The sequence below is a fragment of the Papilio polytes genome, unplaced genomic scaffold (genome assembly GCF_000836215.1).
Source record: "Papilio polytes unplaced genomic scaffold, Ppol_1.0 DF823935.1, whole genome shotgun sequence".
Taxonomy (NCBI): Eukaryota; Metazoa; Arthropoda; class Insecta; order Lepidoptera; family Papilionidae; genus Papilio; species Papilio polytes.
In genome coordinates, this window is record NW_013525269.1 from 2,111,534 (window position 1) to 2,131,255 (window position 19,722).

The window sequence follows — 19,722 nt, forward strand, 5'->3', positions numbered from 1 at the left end:
CTCCAATTGTTCTCCCGTTGCCTATCATTAATTGACAGGGAAGGCACGCTCAAAAAGTAGGTTACTTACCCTCCAAATGCATCTCCTCCGCTAAATCCACTGTGTCCTTTTCCACCCTTTTCTTTTAAGAAGACCCTTTTCTTAAGATAAAACAATAAAGAGACTAAAATTAGGCTTCCGGCACCCATTATCATTAGACTGAACGCGGGATTTTTTCCCATTTTAAGGCTGTGTGGTCGTAGTATTGCACTAGGCGAGCCTACCCATTGGTGCCCAAATGTTGAAACCTGCTCTACCATTTCGAGGTTTCGTTTTTTTATAATTTTTTAATTGTTTTCAGTTGGTGCTAACTGGTGTTTGCATAATGAGTCTAGCGCGGAGGAGAAATCGGTACAGCTATATGGTAAGAAAAGTATGTGATGATTGCTTCTTTTTTATGTTTGATTCATTTATAATGCGTATATGTAAAATTGTTATTCTTTACTTTGCAATTACGTAGTTAAAGAAACTAATGCAAATGTTCAAACAATTCTTTAATGTTGTAATATTGCTATTTGTAGAAACGCTTCAGTCATAGTTGTTTAGAAGATTTCTGTTATGAGCGCTTTTCTGGGATGATTCTCTGGAGAGTTAAAGATTTTAGTATGTATTTGTTTGTAAATACATACACGACCTTGAATTTCTAGATATGAAAAATGCTATGTTAACCGTATTTTATTATTCCAGATAAAGGTTGTGGGCGCTTGTTGTTTGGTCTGTGCGTTGACTTGTGTACTCGTCACCATCACAACAACCGTGATTCATATGAACAAGTGAGTACAAACATGCAAGAAATCTGTTGTTTTAGGTTGTGAGAGATTTTAATTGTTTATTTTGTCCTCAGATTGCAGACACTAAAGTTCTGCGAGTACACGAAGCTAACGAGGACCTGCACGTGTTATTCTGTCGCTACAGACTCTCCGCACAGTGGTACGGAAGAAGATGGTATGCAATTGATTATTGTAGCATAGTACTGTTATACTGAATTTACGGTTTACTCATTACCTAATTAGGTAGCAGTATTAATAAGGTGCCTAAATTTTATCAGCCACAAAGGCATGTCCAGAGAAGTTCATCGGAGAATATATGAATTCAGAAGCCATCAGTTAGAAAAAAAATCAGTTAGAAAGTGATTAGACGGGCTTTAACCACTTTATCATCATCATGAATATTTAAGGCACTTCACTAGCGGGTGGAGTCCAGTATTTTTTTCTTTAATAATAATAAACATTCTTTATTCCATAATCAGTGATTACAGTATCAATATTTCCTTGATTCCTTAACTAGGAAATCCTGTAATTAAGGAGCACATGCCTATTAGGCATTTGCACTTCTCTTGTAACGTCCACGTCCTTCTACTTTTAGTCTTTTGTTTTCAGCTCTTGATGATGATATTCTTTATTTATATAAAAACCACTCAGCACATATGCTGGTCTTCTATGGTAACTGAAAATAGGTGACATATTCTTAAGACGTTATCCAGCCATTTAAGCTTTGCTATAACTTTTGGTAATTTACAATCATACTAATATTATAAATGTAAAAGTTTAGATGGATGGATGAATGGATGTTAGAGTTTGTAGCCTAAACGACTGAACGGATTCCGATGAAATTTTGTAGAGATGTAGAGGATAGTCTGGAAGAACACAAAGGCTACTCACTTTTTTTAAATAGCTAGTTTGTAATATAAGTACGTTGTGTAGTGCGGTGCGTGTTCGAGGGCGTGTCGGAGTGTGGCGTGGTGCACGGCGCGCTGTACTGGTGCCTGCGCGGCGTGTTCGCGCTCTCCGTCAGCGCCGTGCTCGTCTGCATCTTCAGCTGCATGCTCGCCTACCAGCTGCTCAGGTAACCATTCTTAATAATCTTACTCTTACTAATATCATAAATGCGAAAATTTCGATGGATGGATTTTGTTAGAGTTTGTAACTACATTACACAAGTTTCAAGTGGAATTTGAGTGAGTGTTTCAAAAAGGACGAATTCTATGGTGAATATGAACTAAGGGGTTGGACACAAAATGAAAGATTTTGCGAAACTATAAATAATTTATACACATAATATCATAGAAAGTTATTTCAGGATTTCATTCAAGATTCCAAACTCAATTTATTTAATCTCCTGTGATGCGAGGACAAAGCAATTTGTAGTATACGAAGTCTATTCTGTAGTAATTTGACGCTTAGTTTTAAATCTGCTATCTCAGCTTTCACGTGAACATAATCCATTACATCGGGTACCTCGTATGCATTTCGCAACTTTTTGATATCATCCAATTTCACTTCTAAACCTTTAGCTTGATTCTCTATGATTTCTGTCTCTTTGTTGAGACTTATTGTTTGTTTTTGTTTCCTCTTGACGTTGCTTAAGACTTCATTTAAATAAATATTCTGCTCCATTAGCGCTTTCTTATGGATGCTTAATGTTAAGTTGGCGTCTCCTGTCATTTTTTTCAACTCTGCCAACTGCTGCAGCTTTTTATCTATTATTGATAAACACTCGTTATTTTCAATTTTAATTTTCTCAAAATCGACTGGCCTTAAATGTTCACTCAGTTCTGCTTTTATTTTTATTTGTCCTTTTAATTTGCTGTATTGAGTGTTTAAAGTGCTCGTACGCAGTCTGAATTTACCGATCTTTCTATCTGTAATTTTGACCCACTCGTTCATATATCGGACCCATATTTCTGCTGGGATCCGCTGCGCTATCTTATCCCATCCTTCAATGACTACTTCCTTGTAAAACTCTTCACGGAAATTTTGTATATGTTCAACTCTGAGCTCGAGTTCTTCTAATTGTGCTTTCAATAAAGCGTGTTGTTTGGCAGCTTTTTGACGCATTAGCTCCAAGTTTGCCATTAAAATCTCCATTTCGGCGGATACAATTTCAGACCGTTCGAGAACATTTATTTTTGGACCGGTTCCGAACATCACCGTGCCACCAACTCTCGCTGAGGATTCTGCTCGTTTGGTAGAAATTTTTGAAGGACTAGCAAACATTTTTGATGGACTTGTTAACGATTCAAAAAACAATCTAGATGTTTGAGATCTAACAAAACTGCCGACGTTTAATGAAGAATTACTATTTAACCTCGTAGCGTATTCCAACGCCTGCTGTATTCCATGCAATAAAGTTGGGTCCAATCTCGCCATAGTCCTCTCGAAAACTTCATTTTCCAACGTTAAAACTTTGATTTGATGTTTTAACTCGTTCACTTGCTTTACCAATTCCTCGTCCGTTATCTCTTCTATTTCATTTGTAATTTGACTTATTGATCGCGATGGAAAATTTCTGTTGACGTGCGACTGTGATGTAGACATATTTTCCTAAAAATAAATACTCAAAATATCCAAGTAAAAGATAGAAAATTGCAGTGACGGAGTCTACTGACATTACTAACGTGACATATGTTAGCGTTCAGGTTTTTTTTTTTCTTATGGCTTTCAGATAGTGTTCATGTTCGAACGCCGGTATTTTTATCGTTGTCTTGGTTATAACTATGCCATTTTCAATATTATTTGTCTTAGTTACTATAGTAACAAGAAACAAGTTATCGATTTGATGTTCAAGAAGTTTTTAAGCTTCTTCACTGGATAGAGTAGATTAACTAAATTTTAACATTTGCTCAAAATTATTCTTACGGTGCTGGAGGCGGAAACATTTTAATATCTCGTATTTTGCATTATTTTTTTCAGCCATGAACGTAAGAAGATGTATTGGGAGCAATTAGAGCTACGATGCAGGTCGCTGTACCGACCGCCGACCGGGCAGGCGACGCCTGCCGCGGGCAGACCCGTGCAGGTAACAAAATAGTTTGTGGATAGAATGCTTAAAATTGAATTTTATTATCATTGATCCCTAATAGATGTGTAGTTTAATTTAATGTCTTAAAATTTGAGTTCCAAGAATGTATAATCAATCATAATGTATTTTTTTTTGCAGAACAATTGCAGCTGTTGCGCTCAATGCCACACCGCACAGCCAGCTTGGGATTTTAGCTTGCAACATCGGTTTTGGGCTCCAGGTCAGCTCTTAGTCATAGTAAATCTTACTTAATATTATAAATGCAAAAATTTAAGTAGACGGATGTTTGTTAGTTTTTGTAGCCTAAACTGCTGAACGGATCTCGATGAAATTTGGCATTAAGAGGATAGTCTGAAAGAAGACATAGACTACTAATTTTTGATTTTCGAATTCCATGCTAGATTCGCGGGCTAAAGCTAGTACCATAATAAGGGAAGCTACCAATACATCAAATAAAAATAAATTAAATAACTTAATCGTTCGTTACATTGCAGGTCGTATTGGTAATTTGTATTCTCCGAATCCCGGCGCAGCAAGAAAGACTTCCCCGTGGAGCTGGTTTCCTTGGCCAAGGAGTAATAGTCAAAAGTACGTTATATAAATTCAATATAGAATAGATTTTTATCGTTTATCTGTGTCTAATTGCTCTTTTCTTGTAGTTCCCGTTGCCGTATGGGAGGTGTACCACAGTCCGGGGACAGTGCTTATGGTTTCTGCGAGACCGACCAAACTCCTCAGAATCCGACGCAACCGTACGATGAACGTTCTTATCCACCGAATTTCAATCAACCATTTCAACGAGGACAGAATTCGGGAAATTTCTCACAAAATCCAGCAACTTTTGCTCAAACTTCGGGAAATTTTTCACAAACTCCTGGCAACTTTGTACAAAATTCGGGTAACTTTGCTCAGGGTCAGGGTAATTTTGGGCAAGCGAGTGGCTTCACTCAGGGCTATCAGGAAGGATTCGGCGAAGCGAGTGGAAGTTTTGATGCCCAGACGGGAGTGTGGGGCCCGCCGCCGCCCTACAGTCCGCAGGGAAGGAGTGGTAGTAGGTAAGTACTCTATAAAGGAAAATATCTCCTTATAAAATTTACATACTTATTATCTTATGAACTAAATAATAAATCGAAATTTATAATTGTGCATAAATTACAGACATCATCTTCATCATCAAGATCCTGCAGCTGCTACCCTGCTTCATCACCATCACATAGACGTTCATAGGAATTCCATGCCTGTTCATGAACATGCCAATATGGCTATCCAACCGCACACGTGCGCAAGAAGTTCCTATTTAATGCACACGAACGTACAAATGAATCCAGACGTGACTCGTATAAACCCAGAAATAAGTCGATTGAACCCAGAAATGGGCCGCATGAACCCAGAAATAAGCCGTTTGAATCCAGAAATGAGCCGTTTAAATCCGGAAATAAGTCGTATGAACCCAGAAATGACTCACATGAATCAAATGTATCCGACAGATCCAAATGAAATAGCTCGGCTGCAAGCTGAAATGGCTCAATTGGGTCCAGAGCGGTTTAATACACTACGAGGGCATTTAGTACCTTATAGGGGATGTGCTAGGTCGTTAGGTATGAGTGCAGGGAATCTGCCTAGAGATTGTCGAGTGGACGATAACATCGCTATAGAATGCTTGCATCAGAAGAGTGCTAGTAAAGGTAAATTCCTTTTTTTCTACTTACAATGAGATTTTAAACATAGAACTTCAAACTGAGAAGGCGCACACCTTTGACTAAACTATTGCACGACTGTTGTGCGATTGTCGATTGTTTCGCAGCCAATTCAACTGTTACGTTGCACAACTAAAAATCAAAGCGAGAGTAAACAGTTGTACGATAGTTTATTCAAAGTTATGCGCACGCTCCTACTATTATAAGACTGTGGTACAGTCTATTTTTATTTTTTCCAGTGTCAGATCAAAGCAGTGACTCCTGTCAGAAGCAAGGCAAGGAAAACTTGGGATTCCAAAACGATAAACATTCTCCAATGCGGTTGGTATAAATTACATGAATGCCATTTTTGTGCGTATAGTATGGTTTGGGACATTATTTGTCAAATACCTATTAAAATTGCAGGGCATCAATGCAAGACTGCCGCGCGGCCAATCAGAACGCGGAATCTGAAGTTTATTTTGCTGATGTATCTAGTTGCTGTAATGTTTCAGTCAAGGTATATTTTATCAATTCTTTTTAATATGTTTATGAATAACTCTGTAAAAGCATTCTAGGAATTAAAAAAAAATCTGCTCATTTTCAGGCCGACTGTTGCATAAATCCGAATGTATCAGCCCTTGTCGGGACCATAGAGAACCATCCAGAATCCACATCGGAATCTGACACGGGATCATTTACATTAACAAGACAGCAGCGTCCACAACCACAAGTTGGTTCCAAACGTCGACCAAGACAGAGTGACAAACATATGAAAAATCAAGAAAAAATACGCCAAGACTTAAACAGTTCGGTCAGGTTAACAGAGCAACAAATAGAGCAACTGAACAATTCAATGAGAATGACTGAGAGGATGTGTGACAGAATGAATGATCCCAGAGTTAGTGACAGAATGAATGATTCAAGAATAAGCGACAGAATTAACGATTCCCGAGTAAGTGACAGATTGAACGATTCTAGAATAAGTGATAGAATGAACGACTCTCGAATTAGTGACAGAATGAACGACGCTAGGATAAGTGACAGAATGAACGACGCTAGAATAAGCGACAGAATGAACGATTCTAGAATTAGTGACAGAATGCACGATTCCAGAATAAGTGACAGAATGAATGATTCAAGAATTAGTGAGAAATTCAATGACTCCCGTATCAGTGACAGGATGAATGAAGTTCGTATGAGTGAACGCTTGAGTGATTCTAGAGATCGATTAAACGATTCTAGAATTGAACGTCTTAATGATTCGCGAATTGATAGAATGAACGAATCACGTGACCGTCTGAACGATCCACGAGTAGACCGTGTCGATTCTCGAGATCGTCTAAACGATTCGAGGGTTGATCGAATCGATTCCAGAGACCGGTTGAACGATTCGAAGATCGACAGAATGAACGACAGTCGCATTGAAGACCGCAGAATGTCAGACTTGAACGCGAGTATACGTATAGAGGGTAGTCCTAAGGCGAGGGCTCATATTAGTCCATTGCGTATGCCTAGAACTAGCCCTAAAAACTTGCCTAAAGATCATCTCAGGCAATCAAGTTCAGATTCCAGTAAGCCAGAGTTCTTCGTGCCCCCACCACCGGTTCATTCTCCCTTATCTCCTAACACCGAGGAGTCTCTTCTCTCTGACGAAGATGACAGAAGAAAGGATATAGTATACTCCAATGAACCGGAAACTTCAAAGTGCTTAGGACCTGATTCTCAGTACGAGCCTGTTAGAGACGTGAAAGAGGATATTCTAAAAACAAGTCATCACCATTGCTACAGTGACACTAATACAATGGATTCTGGTTGGCAGAGTGGTTCAGAAAAACAAGTCACAGATTAATATTGTTGAAGGTCTCCATGAACTTTATTTTTGCTTACACTGGTAGAAGTAGACCTAGATAGAGATGGATGGATTGCGTGAAAGGTGATATGACCAAGAAGGGAGTGATGACTGATATGACGGATGATAGAGTTATTTGGAGAACAAAAACCCGGTATGTCAACCGTGGAGAAGTAGAGAGTAGGAAAAGATAGAGAGGATGATGAACGTTGTGTCTATGACATGTGTGTTTTCTGTTTCGACATTTTTAAGTAGTTTGAAGGTCGATTTTAATGATTATTGTAAAATACAACTATAAGGAAACTATACCTATATTAGGTGATGAATGTGTTCTCCTAAAATATTACTAAATTCAACACTATTTTAAAGTGAGATACGATAAAGAATTCGTACATTTTTTCAAAGAGTTTTCATCAATTTATAAAGTTAAGAATAGTAGATGTGTATTCCATTTTTATAATCATAAGGAGGTTTTTAGAGTAGAAACGTGTAACTCATTTTATTTAAGAGATATAAAAAAGAACACTGTCTGATGATGATGATCACTGATTTTTACTTGGTCATTTATCTATATTTGTACAGAACATAGCTCTGGCTTTATTAAATCGAAACACTTATCTCGTATGATATTATTATATGTTCTTTTACTAATTGTATAGACCAACCATAAGGAACCAACGGTCAATGCGACTGGTACATTGATCTCTATAGATGGATAGGTCATAAGCCGTATCTTGTGTCTAAATGATTATCACCGGTTTGGCACTAACGGTAGCTATAATAGAGATAAAATTAACTATCGGGAATTAACAGCTTTTGAGGAGTCTAGCAATAGACATTGCCAGGCGACCTATCCATATCTACAGATCAGTGGTTTTAGACGTAATAATGTGTAACTTCGTTAAGTTAAACTGTTACTTTTAATTTAGTTTTTTTTAAACTGTGTTACTGTATGTTCTATACAATGATTATTGTGTTGTTTTGCCAACAAGAAACTAGAATGTTTTTAGCATTATTGTTTTCGGTAAACTATGCCATCCGAAGTATTTTGTAAGTAATTATGTCAAAAATGTTTAGTTTTAACTTTACTATAATCAAAATATTTATTCATCGTATTCAGAAACGCACAACTGTAGCATTCCGTTACCTTCTTTGGTTAAATCTAGTTGTAAGTATTGTAATGCATAAATTTCGAATAAAAGAAAACCTTGCCATTTATCTGTAGGTTTTGTGCCAATTAGTAATTACTAGATATTTTGTGTCTATTTACTTTTTTAATTAATGATTTATAACTAATGTTTCTTAAATATTCAGGCGAATTGTATTTTTTAAATGTAAACAAATGTATTTATATTGTAGTTTTAACCATTTTTCTTTGGGATAAAAAATCAATCTCTTAATAATTTCTACGGGCCTTCAGGCCTTTGACTTCAAAGCTACTTTTATGTACGTTATCCTGTAATTTTTAAATTGCTTTTTACTTGTATTATGTAAATAGGACGTTATTAGCAAAGGATTACAGATACATTAAAATAACTATTTTGTAAATATCATGTGATTACTTTAACTGTTGCAGTCATTTTTAACTGGCCACTAAGGGACTACATCTTTGCTTATATTTCCTGAGAATTTTATACTACTCGTAAGTTATAAAATGAACTCTTTAGAGTGGCAGTTAGTTTTGCTATTATTTTAGTAGATTTCATTAAGTGCTAACTTAAGTTATAATCAATCTATGACTGTATTAAAACAAATGTTTGATTTGTTACAGTTTTGTCTTAAAATGATTAGATGATTTCCCCTTTTGGAAATATATTTTAAAATAATGTTTCAAAACGCATGTTATTTTTGCTCGAAAATTATATATTAGCTTGAATGTTTAATTGATATTTGTATTCTTAAATGTGCTGAAACAAGCATTTTAAAATCGTACCTTTGTAAGTTTGAATTGTAACATTTGTGGTTTATCCTTTGTTTTACGAGAACGCACCTTAAATATGTACTTTTAGCAAAAATCGTTTTTATATACCTTAGATATGTCTTGTGATGTATTAGATATTTCTTTATAATGTTTATTTCATTGATTAGTAACTATATTAGATTTATCAGTTACAATGATTCTATTAAAAGACTGAAATCTTTGAATATGTTTTATTTACGAGTTCATATTCCTAAAATCATTTTATTCATTGCTATCCCTTGTCCGTATCACAACTCTCTTCTCTCTTCCATACATCTCTATCAGCCGCCATATCTGAATTCACTCCCTTCTTAATTCTAGGTTTTTTGTAGGAAAAAAAATATGTTACCAACACACTAAATTCAAAATCTCACGTATTTTTTTCTAAACTAGTTTAGTACATTTTAAAATTAGTTATTCGTCACACTGGACACTATCGAATTATGGGTTAAGCATAACCTCTTTTACAAAATCCATACTTCTATCGGTCTTCCTCTACCTTTACAGCCATCCATCCACATACATATATTTGTGTAATACGAGATCCATTATTTCTTTGATTTATGATTCCTTACTACTAGGGTCAAACATGAAAGTCGTTAGGACTCTGTAAATTATTCTTTTCAACTTATTTTATCATCCTTGTTAATTTTTTAGGTTTAAATTTTAATATGGTTTGTAAATAAAACAGAATAATTGTAAGACATATTTATTCCATTATTTTAATTCCTTTGTTAACATTATGTTTAGCAGTTTAGATTCCTAGTAAATTACAAAACTGAGAAATAGTTACGTATTATGAAGCACCATGTAGGATTTTTTCTTAGTTGCTTATTTAACACATAAGATGGAAAACTTAAAAGTAACTATTAAATACCCAGTCCTTTGCATTCTTCGCTTAATAACAATGATGTTGGTATATTAAGATTTTGTTCCATTTCATGTCTGATTGCCTTAAAGAGGTAAATTCGTATTGCTTTGTCGATGTCATAGCATAGTTGGATGTCAAGTTATCTTAGACCGTCTCTCAAAGTAACTTAACATTGTTACGAGATCTTTACCTAGGGTTTGTAGCAATTATCTTTCTAAATAGAAAAATTGTTATATATTTATTAGTAATTTGTGGTATACTCGTATAGTGTGAAGAAAAATTGTTTATTGGGTATAAATTCAATTTATTTTTTGCTAATTTACCTACTCATGTAACGCGAGGGTGTTAAAACGTCCGAGTTGATAGTAATTTGATATATTTGCATATCTTACAAATATAGTAGCAACACCTCTCTTATTGATTGTTTTGCATATATTTGTAATTGTTCAGTCCACTGAGCACAGTTTACAGTCAAAATATTTACCATATCTGCGTAGATTACATCATTTTTTTAAATATAATTACAGTAATGGTATCATATTCGAGAAGAAAAATGAGCATATATTTCTTATTGTATAAACCCATTTATTTTAAAGACTAGCGGACTTAAATGCGTCAGCATTAGTTTTATTATTTTAATTAAGTAGGCACTAAACTTTACGGTATACTTAAATTAAAATTAAATCACTTTCACTTAAATCTAAGTAATTATTATAGTAATTTAAATGTAGTTGGTAAAGTGTAATCGTTAACAGTTAACATTTATTTGTGATGTTCATTATTTTGAAAAAAGATGTAAATAAAGTATTAAAATTTCAATTTACTATAAATATAGATAATTGTCTTTTTATCACATTCAAAATCAAAGTACAATTGGGGAAACTGTCGGTGTTCGAACTCAAAGCTACAATCGTTTTAACATTTTGAGACAACGCGGAACATAAAAAAATTTGACGCAGCTTTAAAACGTGTCTATACGAACAGTCATTTTGTAATACACGGTTAATTTCTTTTTATTATTATCCCGTCATTTGCACCACTCACTGCTATCTAATAAGTATTTGTAGGAAGAGGTGGACTTAGTCTCGTTGCAATGAACAAGGTAAATTTCCCAAAGTGAAACACCGAAGATTTCCGAGACTGTACATAAATTTTACATTAACTTTTTCTATCTTAGCATTTCTTTTCTCATATACTAATCTAAAAGTTTAGTTGTGATATCTCATTTAAAATTCGGTACAACTTTTACAAAACAGTACATCTTCATTCAGTTATAAATAAATGTAAATAATGAAATCTCGAATTAATAAATCTCTAAAATTTTATAATTATGTCTCGCTCTTTAGTATATGTTCGTCTCGCATACACTTGAATAAGTGAAAAACAAAAGCGTATTTACTGCAGTACATACAGAAGTGAATGTGTAATTCTATCGTTAGCTAGCTGTTGTTCGCGACTTCGGCTGCGTGAAATTAAAAAAAAGGTACTCACAGATAAATTATCTTTTTAACGATGAAAGAAATTTTAAAATCGCTCTAGTACTTTTTGAGTTATTTCAATACATACAAAAATACAAATGTTTCCTATTTATGTTAGTGGAGATTTCTTTTGTTCACATTTATTTAAAATAAATGAATAATAATAATAATATTAATACGCTAAAAGTAAGCTAATGAGAAGCAATAAGCAGCTCTGTGTGAGAACAGTGGCGGCGTTGGGCTCGTCCATCGTATGAACGATTAGCCTATTGTCCTGCGTGTGCTCGGCGACTGTCGCCGGCGTGCCGTCCACGTCCCCGAGCTTCTGATTTGCTACTTTCAGATTTTTTAATAACGACAGATATTCTGAAATCAAAATAAAAACATGATATTTAGTTACTTTCTATTTGCGCCCAGACATTAGTACATCGTAAGTTACTTTAAAAAATCATACTATTATAAATGCGAAAGTTTAGATGGATGGATGTTTGTTGTAGCTTAAACGAAAATAGCCCGGAAGAATACATTGGCTATTGCTTTTCTGTTTTTTAATTCCACGCGAAAGGAGTCGCGCGAGAAAGCCAGTTAAATATATTTTTAAGTAATGTTATAAATGCGAAAATTTTGATGGATGTTTGTTTGGTGATGATGATGATGGATGATTGAGTTTGAAGTTTAAACGGCTGAACGAATCTCGATGAATTTTGGCATAGATGTAGAGGATTGTGTGGAAGAACACATAGGCTACTTGCTTTTTTTAATATCACGCAGACTGAGTCGCGGGCGAAAGCTAACTTAATAATTATTAAAAAATCTTAATAAACAGTCAGAAACAATAAACAATTAAAAACAAATTAGTTGCTATGGAATTTATTTAGTAGAGATTTTCAACACATAATATAATGTAAGTAGCTCACTTTGGATGAATATGTTGTCTTTAGTGTGTTAGTTAATTTTTAATTTTCTTTAATTAAATTAACATACCTGAGTCTCTAGCGGCGTTGGGATCTGTCCAGTCGACTTTGATGAATGTGGTGAGAGACACTTCGTAAACTTTGTTGGAGTCAGCACTTGAGGCAACTGAGCGCCGCTTCCTTCCGTATCCTGTTGCGCCGTTACTGCATTGAACCTAGAAACAAAGAATATTGGATTACAAAACTACAAAAATAATATATTTACCTATATTACCTATAAGAAGTAAAGAGAGCGCCGGTGGCTCAGGGGTTTAAGCACTTGACTTGTAATCAAGAGAACCTGGGATCGAATCCCGCCGTACCAATGTGATTTTCGAATATCGAAAACATCGTGACGCCACATGCACATATTGGCGAATAATTTCAAAGATATTTGTGAAGTCAACCCGCAGTGGGACAGAATGGTTGACTACGGCAGCCCTTACTTAGGGCAGGCTCCGAGCCCCTTATTTGGGACGTATAGTAGTGAGCTGACGATGCCGATGGAAAAAGTATATAATTCAGCGGCACCTCTCTTTTTGATTAAGTTAAATAGAGTTTAGCTCCAGACAAAGTTTTGGTATCAAAGAAACACTTTCACCAATATATGAGACCATAAACTACTGTTTCTATATTGCAGTACTTGTAGACTTACCCCCTGGCATTTGTCCAAGCAGACGGTGACAGTTCCACGGAACTGAACATAAGTGGTGTCCGGGAACTTGAAGGCTTTGAACTTGGCTGCGAGCACGTCGCCGTCGGTCGTCACGAAGTTGTCGAATAAGTAAGGGTCAACGGAACATCTGGAATTAATTAAAATGCAATTAAATATTAATCTGTACACTTTAAAAAAAGTGTAAACTTTTCTTTAATCATATAAAATATTTTAAATCAATATTTCAGGGATTTGTACTTTAAATTGTCCCACCCACTTCTAATATTTTTAACCCAGTCTTTACTGCAAAATTTGCAAAAGATTTGATATTACTAATAATCATGGTGATGATAATGAAAATAATAATATCAATGACTAGCTGTTCCCATGCGACTTCATCCACATAGAATTATAAAAAAAATATATTGTTTACATTTGTCAAATTATCAATTGCAAATGTCAAACTGACATGACATGACAAACCTTGACAGTCTTGCTTCCTTGATGTTGGCAGCAACTTATGGTCTCTTTCCCACATTATGGTTTTTATCCAAAATATTTACCCCTAAGTTTAATGGCGTGAAAATATATAGTCTAAAGCGTGACGTAAGTGTAGGATATTTTATTAAAAAAAGAATTATTCAAAAACATGCTGTAATAGCTGACATCATAGGCAACAAAGAAGTGTGTGTTTACGCTTTATTATAATATATAGGATATAGGATAGGATAGGATAGGATAGAAGGATAGATGATAAACACTTACCCATTAAAGACAATAGTCTCCTGTTGCTTGCCAGTATCGGTGACGTGCATGTAACTAACGAACAAGCCGTACACTGGAGCAGAAGAGTTGTCTAAGAAGATCTCCATCGACAGCGGAGTGCCCGGGCTAACTGATATCTCGCCTGACACCCTGCAAACAAGATAGAGTTAGTGGAAATTAAGCCAATAATTAAATAATGTCTATTACTAGAATTTATCTTCTTAGCAAGACTTTGACGTGAACTTAAGTATTTGGTGAAAACCTTTTTTATATTACTTCTAGGATACCCTAGAACCTACATTTGATCACAAGGGTTGTACAAATTGTAGTTGCCATTCAGAAAACAAAAGTATACATTTAATAAAAAGGAAAAAAATGTGTAAATACTTACTGTTTACCATTCTGTTTTACAACAGCTCCTAACACCGGTTCTGGTGCTCGGCCCTCTTCGTATCTCGTGATATTCAGGACACTGGAAGAAATTGGAAGGCATTTTAGTCACACACCTATATTACTGACACTGCATGTATAGAAGCTATAACTCCCGTTTCCAGAATTCCCAGAATTGTTTAAAGAAGGATCCCGTAGCTATACTTCATCACCAGCTCATTGTACTTCCGCATTGAGGGACTCGGAGCCTATCCTAACTTAGGTTGAGTAGGCCATAGTCAACGTATTAGCATTAGTAAAAGTAGCTATAATATTACTTACTCAGGTTCATTAAAGTCAAGCGGGAATGGCTCCACTGCTCGCCTGGCGAGCAGATGCGGCTTGCCGGTCACCATGCAGCGAACAGTCACCGTCTCCCGACCGCCATCGCCCAGCTCTATCATTATCTTGTGGTAGAAGGTACGTCTACCCTGGAATTTAAAATATACTTCTTACTAATATTATAAATGGGAAATTTTAGATCAATGGTTATTTGTTAGAATTTTTAGCCTAAACGGCTAAACCAATATCGATAAAATTTGTAGTGTGTTGATGTAGAGGATAGTCTGGAAGAACACATAGGCTACTTGCTTTTGTTTTTTTATGGTCTATTATTAGTATTACGCAAACATGACCTGGAAAACCAAGTCATCTCGTTTTCTATGGGTCAGTTTGAAGATGAACAATAAATGAATTGGAGAAAGTCGATTTTTGGAAAATCCTTTACTGATATATGGTGATTTGTCACTGTCTTATCAATTGCTTTATTTCGATACAAATTATAATCGCTATGATGTGAAATGTCGTTACCGTAATTTGATTGATGACCCGGGTGACGCCGCATTTATGATGGTCCTGCAGGTCGAGTACGAAAGTCGCAGCATTGTTCTCGATGTTTGGTAGACATGGTTTATAATCTGAAAAATGTGATAATGGATTTAAAGGTACACTAGCCTTTATTTACTTGATATATCAGTAAACTTTAGTCGATATTAGTTCGTTTGAGATGATTCCAGTTACAATAGCTACATGTTTGCGATATTGTTTTTGCAAACATTTAAAAACACTGCTTTAACTCTCTTATTAGTTTTATTTGTTAAAGTTGATTTTTTTTCATACGAAGCAGTTCTTATTTTAGAGCAAGCGCACACCTTTCACTAAACTATCGTACAACTGTTGTGCTACTGTCGATTGTCGATTGTTTCACAGCCAATTCAACTGTTCGAATGCACAATAAAAATGGAGCAGTGGCGCACCTTCAGAAGCTCATACGCATCAAAGCGTGATTAAACAATGCGCTGTTACAGTCTTATTTATGAACTTAACTCCTATTGTTATTGTTGTTTCATTCGTCCATAAATCCTGACTGTTCCCAGGGACTATGGCAGATTTCTTCTTTCGATTCGAAAACATTTATGTGATATTTATACGCATATTTTCCATTCCATTGATGTGTCAATTCAGTATACACAAGGAAAGATTTACAACGCGTCCTCCCGCGATATTGCTTCTTTACCATTTTCGTTGAATCCTGACGGTTTATAAATTGTGTACCTGTTGCCAGTGACTTTCAAACAATTACTTCAATTCGTCTGGGTTAATTTGAAAATTTTAATTGAATCGATTTTAAGTGCGTGCTCGTCTTAATGAAATTTAGACGATTTGATTCCTATAAGCTAAAATGGAGGTGTGCCCAACACTCAATTTTTAATTGTGCGCCTAAACAGATAATCGCTCAACAGTTATGCGATAGTTTAGTCAAATGTGTCTTCTTAAAAACAACAAATGTTAAGGAAAACAATTGATAGTGTTTTTTCATATTACGATAGACCTTGGATTTTAAGTTCCCGTTTCATCCTGTTCTTTTCTAGATGGATAAATAGTTCGTATGCAATAAAGTGGATGCTATTGACAGTGAATGGCAAACTGAAATTCATCAATGTATAGGATCTTTGCAGTTTAAATACCGCATTTTAGAAGTCTTGACGAATGAATTGACAGTGTTGAATGGATTTACTGCATTCACATCAATAGCGTTTAGACATAGAAACAGGGTAACTTGAATGGAGATATTTATCGTTTACAAATTGAAAGTAAATCCCTTCATAGTAGTTTTTAGTATTTTAAATGTGATATTAATTTGTAAGTTATATTGTAAAATTTCAAAGAGAAAATAAACCTTTAATAAAGAAATAAAGCTGTACCCGAAATCTCTGATCCTACATTTTAGAGGTACGAGAAGGCGACATAGCGCTGTCCTAAAAAAAACTCTTCCAAGAGTTCAACTCTATCAATAGTTACCGTATAAAAATGGGAACCTTCTTATCATGTTCTTGAAATAGTGATGATGAATTAAATAATAGTTAATTTAAAATATACAATTGATTTGAATAATGGAGCATTTCATACGCTTTATAATCTTGTATTAATCTCATCAACGCTTTATTCCTTTAATGAATTCTCGATTGCCTATCTAATTTGACAGCCTTTGTTATCAAAATTCATAGTATAAAGGAATTAACTCCTTTGATCTGAACTGAAATTAATCACTATAAGATGTCAAAGGAAGAATTATAATATTCAAGAGCACTTTTGAATATTCAATGAACATAAGTAAAGATAATTTTTATCACCTTTAAATCCTAGAAAATTACCTCACTAAAAGAGCGAGCTTCTTAAAATTTGTAATAAATAGAAATAAAAATACAAATCTTAATAAACGAGTTTCTAAGAATGCAAGGCAAATAGGTATTCTAAACAATATTTAATAATTCGCACAAGCACAGTGGACATAAGAAACACGGCAGAGTGTGTGCCAAAGGTATACAACGTATGCGAATGGTTAACAGAATTGTTTTTAGTTTAAAGAGACATTTGTCTAGGCAGTCGATGAGGAACTGTTCTCGGGAACGTGAGTTAAAGAACCAGAACATTTTGCAGAAAACTGTAGTATTTCTACACACAAAAATGAACTCTGTTTCTTTTAACAATATAACGCAGTATAGGAGGTGGAAATTATGTCACTAGTGTCCTATTAAAAAATAGTATTAAGGAAGCTAGCAGATGCTCTATTCACGTAATATCACCAAAGAGATTTTTGTACCATCCAACATAATTCTATCTTAGACAATAAAACTGGTGCGGAATATAATAACAGATAAAGAGCAGATTAAGTTTACCTTTAAGGTTGTCGAGATAGGAGATCTTCCTGTCTCCATCCATGGGAATGGTGACCGCCATCACTTCGGGAGTACATTGCACCCGAGATTCTGAACCTGAAACAAAAGAACATTTACTCATACAATACGAAACACAATTTTAAGAGCGCACGCACACCTTTGACTAAAGTATCGCACAACTGATTCGTCGTGTTTTGATTTCTATGAACTTATATGGAGGTGTTGAATGGACTGTGAAACAATCGACAATCGCACTATAGTTGTGCACGTTCAGTCAAAGATGTACACCCGTTTTTAGTATCTAGAAGTAATTTGATGGGTATAAAATTTATTTTAAGGTCTTAAACGTTTGTTAAGTTTTGATATCGTTAAAATTGATTCAACAATCACGTATATTGTTAGACAATACTGTTGCTACGCTATCGTGAGAATCTCCACGTACGTGGACTGTTAATTCAAAGATTAGTGTTTGTCGAAATTTGCAAACTTGCTTGACGAGTCGCTTTTAGGACTTGTGACTTGAATCAGGAGCCGTGACTTACGTCATTGGAATCATTATGCAGTCATCTCACATTTGATTACGAGATTCATCCTTATTTGTGTTTTGTTTAAATCTAGGTATATACTATAAAGTAGAAATCTGTACCTTTTCAAAGTAGCGGCCCAATACTAGATCATTGGCATATAAGTCCTGTCCCTAATGACATCTTTATCATATTATTTTCTAAAAAAACTTATACCCTCTCTATATTTTGTACGTAGTGTTGCCGCTGTACTGGATTGTTTTGAAACTTTTTAATGATTTTTAATAATTTTATGGATCTTTTACCACACAAGGCAATCTTTGAGACCATTTAAGGCATAAGGATGGTAAGCATTGTGTGTTCTAGAGAATTTCCCGAAATGATAGGGAGTTGTTCACACGCGGTGGGCAAAGCGGAACGGGCATCGAACCAGCTGCATGGACCCGAGTGGTCGAGTCTATGGATTAATTACTTCTATAGTTTAATGCCATTATAACACGGAATATAATAATAACTCAAAGTTTTTAGTAAGACTTATTTATTACTGGTGTCAGATACTTTCTTAGTTTTTATGATTGTGTACCAGTCGGCTGGATTTAGTTTTTAATTGCTGGATTGCGTAAATACTTTTTTAAGAAGCTTGATAGTAATAAAAAATGTAAATGTTTTTATTGAAGTAATTCTCAGAAGAAATCGGATTTTCTTCTTATATTTTTAACAAGCTTTCGCCTGTAAATCCGTCCTCGTGCAATTATAAAAAAAAAGAAAGTAGCCTATGTATTCTTCCAGACTGTCTTTTACACCTACATAAAATTTCATCCAAATTCGTTCAGCAGTTTAGGCTAAAAACTGTAATAAACATTCATCCATCTAAACTTTCGCATTTATAATATTAGTAAGAAGTAAGAATAACTCTCCTTACTTGGCACCATATATATATCTATTTATTATATTAGCCGCAACGCTTATTTAAATATTATAATGATGACTTAGTAAACACTATCTGTGAATAAAGACTTTATGACTATCATTGGAGGACATACGCACAGTTTATCGATAATTAATATAAAATCAGGGAAATCTGTAATAACTCAATATACTAATTACTTCTTGCGAAGTAAGTACTACAATTTACATATTTACGATGTTTATGTTTGTATTTGAAAGCTTGACAAATAGAGTATTTAATTAGCAAGCCTAATAACATCTCAATACATAATTCTTATAAAAAAACGGAATATGTTACGATGTTATTTTTTAACTAATATTTAGTATTATCCGTAGAATTTCATTGCCTTCTATGAATACATATTGTTATCTCTTTCATTCTCATTGACAAGACAGAGACAACATAGGTTTCAACGAAAGATTATTTTATTACTAAGATACTTTTTAAACATATACATGGAGTTATTTTTTCCACTATCATTTCGTTGAATAGATTCACATAACAAAGGATAGTAATATATTAAGATGGTCTGTACAATAGGTAGCAGTTGCGTCGTGAGCGAGCACAAATAAAGCCGTGGACCGTAACTAG

General features: G+C 34.8%; 4 protein-coding genes across 5 annotated transcripts in view; 2 read left to right on the forward strand and 2 right to left on the reverse strand.

Annotated features, from left to right (window-relative positions):
* The window catches only part of LOC106101802, a 12,353-nt gene extending 12,003 nt beyond the window's left edge, over positions 1-350 (forward strand). The window contains exon 5 of the mRNA XM_013281138.1: positions 341-350. Within this exon, the coding sequence (XP_013136592.1) occupies positions 341-350 (10 nt within the window). The remainder of the gene's footprint in view (positions 1-340) is intronic.
* Positions 346-9,509, forward strand: LOC106101885. Of its 2 annotated transcripts, none has more exons than XM_013281239.1 (12): positions 346-412; positions 727-812; positions 884-984; positions 1,743-1,884; positions 3,732-3,837; positions 3,979-4,060; positions 4,335-4,428; positions 4,500-4,895; positions 4,999-5,525; positions 5,777-5,858; positions 5,943-6,036; positions 6,124-9,509. In XM_013281239.1, exons 1-12 carry the CDS (start codon positions 365-367, stop codon positions 7,366-7,368), a joined length of 3,003 nt encoding a protein of 1,000 aa, XP_013136693.1. In that variant the 5' UTR covers positions 346-364; the 3' UTR covers positions 7,369-9,509. The 2 variants fall into 2 exon arrangements, with proteins under 2 accessions (XP_013136693.1, XP_013136694.1); XM_013281240.1 differs by having other exon boundaries at positions 346-403.
* Positions 2,080-3,472, reverse strand: LOC106101887 (coiled-coil domain-containing protein 113-like). The gene has a single exon (XM_013281241.1). The coding sequence runs from the start codon at positions 3,354-3,356 to the stop codon at positions 2,127-2,129; it is 1,230 nt and encodes a 409-aa protein (XP_013136695.1). The 5' UTR covers positions 3,357-3,472; the 3' UTR covers positions 2,080-2,126.
* A 641-nt stretch (positions 9,510-10,150) lies between the features above and the next one.
* Positions 10,151-19,722, reverse strand: part of LOC106101883 — a 44,099-nt gene continuing 34,527 nt past the window's right edge. Inside the window, exons 3-10 of the mRNA XM_013281237.1 lie at positions 17,659-17,754; positions 15,290-15,396; positions 14,762-14,910; positions 14,442-14,522; positions 14,051-14,200; positions 13,286-13,433; positions 12,662-12,806; positions 10,151-12,043 (exon numbers count right to left, since the gene is read on the reverse strand). Coding sequence (XP_013136691.1) covers positions 11,850-12,043; positions 12,662-12,806; positions 13,286-13,433; positions 14,051-14,200; positions 14,442-14,522; positions 14,762-14,910; positions 15,290-15,396; positions 17,659-17,754 — 1,070 coding nt within the window. The 3' untranslated portion in view covers positions 10,151-11,849. The remainder of the gene's footprint in view (positions 12,044-12,661; positions 12,807-13,285; positions 13,434-14,050; positions 14,201-14,441; positions 14,523-14,761; positions 14,911-15,289; positions 15,397-17,658; positions 17,755-19,722) is intronic.

Bases quoted from the DNA above. Each gene is read 5' to 3' on its own strand.
- LOC106101885 (XM_013281239.1), top strand. From the start codon at position 365: ATGAGTCTAGCGCGGAGGAGAAATCGGTACAGCTATATGGTAAGAAAA. The intron at 813-883 runs GTGAGTACAAAC...TTTTGTCCTCAG, and splicing joins ACCGTGATTCATATGAACAA to ATTGCAGACACTAAAGTTCT. The intron at 4,896-4,998 runs GTAAGTACTCTA...CATAAATTACAG, and splicing joins CAGGGAAGGAGTGGTAGTAG to ACATCATCTTCATCATCAAG.
- LOC106101887 (XM_013281241.1), bottom strand. From the start codon at position 3,356: ATGTCTACATCACAGTCGCACGTCAACAGAAATTTTCCATCGCGATCA.